The 6,204-nt window shown below is 29.8% G+C and overlaps 1 protein-coding gene across 1 annotated transcript in view; it reads right to left on the bottom strand.

Annotated features, from left to right (window-relative positions):
- LOC119830993 (serine/threonine-protein kinase S6KL) overlaps nucleotides 1–5,371 on the bottom strand; it is a 45,738-nt gene extending 40,367 nt beyond the window's left edge. Inside the window, exons 1-5 of the mRNA XM_038354191.1 lie at nucleotides 5,153–5,371; nucleotides 4,828–4,940; nucleotides 4,073–4,301; nucleotides 2,353–2,476; nucleotides 11–112 (exon numbers count right to left, since the gene is read on the bottom strand). Of these exons, the coding sequence (XP_038210119.1) occupies nucleotides 11–112; nucleotides 2,353–2,476; nucleotides 4,073–4,301; nucleotides 4,828–4,940; nucleotides 5,153–5,242 (658 nt within the window). The 5' untranslated portion in view covers nucleotides 5,243–5,371. The remainder of the gene's footprint in view (nucleotides 1–10; nucleotides 113–2,352; nucleotides 2,477–4,072; nucleotides 4,302–4,827; nucleotides 4,941–5,152) is intronic.
- Between the last annotated feature and the right edge of the window lie 833 nt (nucleotides 5,372–6,204).

Genomic DNA, 6,204 nt, shown 5'->3' with positions numbered 1-6,204 from the left:
ATACACATACCTAAAGCTATGGCAATTTCAGCAACAAAAACTTTAACAATCTCCTCTGGTAACTTTCCACACTTATCTAGTAAAGCTAGCAGCTCTCCGCCGGGAATGTATTCTGAAACTAACAAACATAAAATAAACAAATGTTTTTTTTATGTAAATATTCAAAAACCATCAGGAATTTAAAATAGACAGAAAAAATGCATGTTTCCATTGCAGTTAACACGAAGTTATTAAAATAAGATCATTCATATGAAATAATATTATCTACAACTACACTAAAACTGACAAAAGGGTTTTTGTTCCAAATATCTCATAATCCTTGGATATATCAGTACTTGGCTAAGACTATGTATTCTATCTCTGTACAAAATTTCATGCAGATACAAACAGCGGTTTTTCCATGACACAGTAACAAACTACATATACCTACCAGAATTATTTATAAATTTTAAATATACAAATTATTGACAACAATATGAAATTGAGTCTTGCTATTCAAATATTCATGGTTTGTACAGCTGATTAAACAATAATTAATTTTTTTTTAATTTTTAGTTTTATAGCATTGAAATGCTTTATAAATGAGAAATTTTGAAAGAATAGAAAAATGCTATAATGCTATAAAACTAAAAATTAAATTCAACAAAGGCCGCGTTCCATCGATACAATATTGTAATCATTGAAATAATGTTTCGTATTGGTTGTAATGGTTCTTAATCATCTCAATAGATGGCGTGGGGTGCCCCTTAGGCACATGAAACCGAAAGAGTAGAAGAAATTTGATTACTGTGGCAGGATCACGGGTGGCCGAGAGGCTAGGCGTTGCTACGGTTAGGCAAGAAACGCAGGTTCGAATCCTGCCTCGTGATCAAATTTTTTCTATTCTTTCAAAATTTCTCAATAATTAATTTTTGTTAAATATCTATACTTAGTATAACTCATATTATTTAATTCTTAAATATGAAATCAAATGTTTATAAAGCAAAATAAAACAATAAATAGTATTTATTGTTTACTATAACTTAATCACATCGAATAGGTACATGGGCGTAATTATATGTATATGCTTTACATTAGTAATAGATAAAAACAATGCGATAATTACCAGAATATAGAATAGAATAGAATAATTGCTTTTACCGATCTAATTAATAAACTTCGTAACGACTCATAATATAATGTAAATTAGAAGTGCAATTAATAAACGTTTCTTTGAAAGTGTAATTAGTGAATCATTTACCATAATAACAATATTTATCAATAATCATAGAGTTGAAAATCCTTTAAAAACAAATTCAAGGACGTCAGTCAACAAATGCGTAGCAACCGAATCGAGCGGCAATGACCTTCAACGGATTGAATTAAACGCAATCATAATAATATTTACGATGACCTAATGACACGTGGACATGACTCGACCTCATTTTGGAGTTAGTAAAATAATCGTCTAGTCGCGATAGGAATGATAACGCAGGAGCAACCACCTCCGCTAGTAGGTCAAATCGTATTGAAAACCCAAACGAGTATTCGTAAGTGGGTTTTGTTTGAATCTAAAAAGAACACAAAAAGCGCACCGATTTTAAAATTCAAATACGTGCGACTTTGGAACTTTATTTAAGTTTTCTATTTCCATATATGAATTGCAAATTATTGAGATCGCAAATTAAAGCATCACAAAAACTTCAACGCGCATTAAGATAAAGTGTGAATAAGCATATTGAACATTGGAATGATTTTATATTTTAAAAGACAAAGTTTCGTTGAGACAACGAGTTTCTTAACACAGATCAAGTTCTATATACAACTTCAAATTGTTGACTGCAATTACTAACATGATCTGATATTGCTGACAAATAATTTAATATGATAAATATGCCTATAAATTCGCTAACGGTTTCTATATTAAGAAGCAGATAAGCAAGTATTTGTATGATTATCACGGCTCCCCCGAGTGACTTTGTTCATAATGAACTTTCAACTGTTTGATATTCTGAATCAATAGCCTGTGTAAGAACAGGATATCAACATCTATGACTGCTGCACATTAGTTCTATTATCATTTTCGCATATCATGCTCAGTAATATAGATTTTATGATGTGAAATGTCAACTGTTCCATATAGCATCTAACAAAACACCAAAATTAAAGATTTTACTAAAATGATATCAAGTTCTTCAGGTTTTTGACAAAGGTCTTAATTAAACCTTAAAAAATGTATAATTTTTTCAAATTACTATTTAATAACGATAAGTATTTTGTATATTATTATTAATAAAAAAGTGTGAATTATCAGAGAATTACATGCTCTTTAAATGCAATGCTAATTGGACTAATCTAATTATCATTGCTTACCTATATATAACCTTTTCTTAGTTTGCCAGTGTGCAACAGCTCCAGCTATGAAACTGTGGTGACCGACAACTGTCTGGATCCTTGTCTCTTCTTTGACTTGTCCAACTGCCCTTTCATGAACTAACTGTGGACGAAATGGTTTGCAATTTAAAATGGCAATGTCACAAAATTTCTGTTCTTATACTCCATAAGTTCCAACAGTTTATTTCCAAAACAATCCCCCTATCGCTTAAATTAATATTCAAGGACTTGCATAATTACATATGACTGTTCCTTTGTGTTCAAAATAAAATAAATGTCTTTATAAGGATATTTGCATAATACATTATTTTCATTCAATAAATTACACAGTCAAATTTATTATCTTAATGCCATTGGACATTGACCTAGTGTCCCACATAACATATAATATGAGATTGCAGATTTGTAGGTGGAAATTAATTATTTTTAAATGCACACTGATAAGCAGCTAAACCAAATATTGATGCATTCTTACACAGATATGTAACTTCAATCAATAAAAAGAATTTTGAATATTTGGTGCCCACAAGAATTTTTGTATTTATAATCATAGCAAGTATTTATTGACTATCTGTGAAGTATTTCTTTGAATTAAACTAGGGTACAGAGTCATAAAAGTTATAAAGGTCATGTAATTACATGTTATTACATTCAACATTTCATCCAATTCCTGTCAGAATTTTTTTTTTGCGATAGAGCAACAACCATACCATTAAATAAATAGGATTCAAATATAAATAAGTTCAATTATTATTTCCATTTTCATAACTCAAAAATTTTTAAAAACATGTGTGACAGTGTGACTCCGACATAAACAATCAAAAAGCCATTGTTAAATAGAATATAATTACATAGCAAACTGGTTCAAAGCTTGAACCACAGCAAACATTTAAATTAAAGTGGAAAAATATTATACCAATAAAAACCCATCAAAACTATATAAGTTATCTACAATATCAAATTAACAACTCATACTCCATATTTAAAAGCAAGTTTATAATTATGTACTATTTCCCTGCAATAACCATAAATTACGAATAAAAATCGTATTATTTCTAAGTTTTTATCATAATTGGCCAATATTTTTCAATATAATTCACAAAACATTCAAATCACCTTAACCAGATAAGTTAATATACCTGACATACATTTTATACTTTTCAAAACTTATGGTTAATTTACTAAGATGGAGTTATGTCTACAAGTATGTATCCAATTGTTTATTAAATGTGCATGATAATTAGAACAAAAATGTCATGCACCCATCTATCTTATAGATGATAGTTTTAATACATCATCATATTGAAATTATCATGAAATTTATCATGACTTGCTTATTAAGGAATGAGATTTAGATTTGTATTTGATTGTTTATTGCAGGAGTGGCATTAATTTGCCCAAGCACTACACTACACTATATTATAAATATTGGTAAGTGTGTTCAACCTTCCAAGCATATTATGTCTCCAACATAAAACTTAATGTCTATCCATCAGTCTCTCTTGATGTGACATTTATATTAAAGTAAGTATTGTATTTCGATTTGCTACTTAATTTTACTTATGGCATTTGTGGTTTCATCTACTTGTGTGTGAGAAAAAGTAACTTATATATAATTTCACATATATCTTTAAATAAAGAAGAACAGACAAGCGTATCTATTTATACATTGATAAATAAGGTAATATGGAAAACATACCTGCGATTTGCTCAACACTTTTAATGCATACTCTTTATCTTCAGAAATTTTCCTTACTTTAAAAACTTCACCAAATGCACCCTTAGATATTGTTTCAACTATTTCAAAGTCTTTCTGTAGGAGATCTGTTGTTATGGGGAATTCTGGGAGAAAAATTGATTCTTTGTGTGCAACTGGCCAAGCTGTCTTACTTGCTTCTAATGGACTATTTAATGTAGATTCATGCCACCTGAAATCAGAAAGTATAAGATTTTATAAGCATTCTGACTTACAAAAAGTAGTAATCCATTCTCAAATCAATTTCATTAAAACCAGTCCAGGTATTTATGTGGATTTCAATGACAAACACATGTATGAAAGATATATGTGTCTATATAAGGTTAAATAGGAATATTTTACTTATGTTAATGGGCTGAACTTATATTTTTAAGTTGTGTAGAATTTTATCATTAACAAAGTCATTTTTTATAGCAGGAACCTTTTAACATTTTGATACCTATGCTGTGCTTACATGCTTGGTACATAACTTTTTGTATAAAGACAGTATATTCTTGACACGATATTTTTTCTAATAATAGCATATGTAAAAATATAAAGAGTTATTAATGAAGAATGCAAAAAAAAATTGAGTAAATCTTTGTGTATTCAGAAGTAGTGCATCTACTGCCAATAAACATGCCCAAAACAATAACACAGATACAACACGTGCGACTGAATTTCGTAAGAATTATAACGTTCTGATTAATAACACTAACCTTCGTCTGGAAACGCGAGACCAAGGCCGAGATGCGCTGTACACCGAATGGTTGCTAGTTATGCTAACGAAGGAGCGTCCGCTGAGGTTACCGACGAAATGGGACAAACTAAACTGTACATATACAAACAATAATAGTTATCACACACTTTCCAAAACAATAAACAAGACCAAACGTCAATATCGACCAAACTGTTTGTTGTTAAACATAATGCAAGTAAGCAAAGATTTAACACAGTCATCAATGGAACAACAAAGCGTTTTGTTATGTTACGTATGTTCAGCTGAGAATGACATTAGCAAGTTTTCATTTGATCGCAGATTACCTGACTCGTAAAAGCTGGGCCGTCGCGGGCTGTATGAACTGATTGCTTGTCGTTTCTGCGTTCTGAGTTTCTAGTATGCAAGTTTCCCATTAAACTCACTTAATATATTTATATTTTTAAATTAACTTACATATGTACCTAAATTATTTTTATTTTAATAAATTAAAACCAACAATCTACTTTATTCTTTCCATCAATCAACCGTAGTTCCACCCAGCACAGACAATTCGCAAAGTATTACCACAGATAACATAATACTAGGTATTACAATAGAGTATAGTCTGAAGTCTTAACACAGTATATAAAGTAGATTAAAAATCTAAAACAGCCTTGTGCTTTTTCACGCACACAATAAAAATGGAGCTACAAAATTGAAATTTACTACCTTTAAAAACTTTTTTTGCTCCCAAAACAGCAGAGGATAAAAAAACATCGTATTAGGCTGCTGCTGTATCATACATAATTAATAAAAAAAATAACAACAGCAACGTTTGCTTTTGTTGCATTATTGCACGCGTCATAAGCAGAGCGTTAAAGTAGTGCTTTTTTGTCTTTTAAATATATAAAAACAATGTCTAAAACAATTATTCTGCGTCTGTCCGTTTGTATGTATGTATGAATAAGCGTGGTCACACTTGCGAAAAACTTTAGCTTATAGAATAATTTTATTTCAAACTCTTCAATATCTAAATTTATTTCCTTTCGAAGATCAGTCTTCAATGTAGTTTAATTTTAATTAACAAAAAATAAAATTCACTTTTCGAGTTTATATCTAAACTATTCATGGAAAAAAGCTCTTTTACAATACTTGCGTACTTTACTTTCCTTTTCTGGCTGGACTTTGGTGCGAAAGAATCATCAGGCTTTTTTTTTATTTTTTACTATTTATTTATTTTTTTTACATAAAATTAAATAACTGCTACGAAGTGCGCATTTTTGGATTTTTCAAGCTTTTTGATATTTATTTATTTAAGAGAAAACTTACAGCTATAAATACAATCGTAGTATAAGTGAAAAAAGAGAATAAGGCCAATTACAAGTTTTCACATGTA

This window comes from Zerene cesonia, chromosome 12, assembly GCF_012273895.1.
Source record: "Zerene cesonia ecotype Mississippi chromosome 12, Zerene_cesonia_1.1, whole genome shotgun sequence".
NCBI classification, from domain to species: domain Eukaryota; kingdom Metazoa; phylum Arthropoda; class Insecta; order Lepidoptera; family Pieridae; genus Zerene; species Zerene cesonia.
Note: the sequence above shows the minus strand (reverse complement) of the source record. Positions and strands in the feature narration are given on the sequence as shown.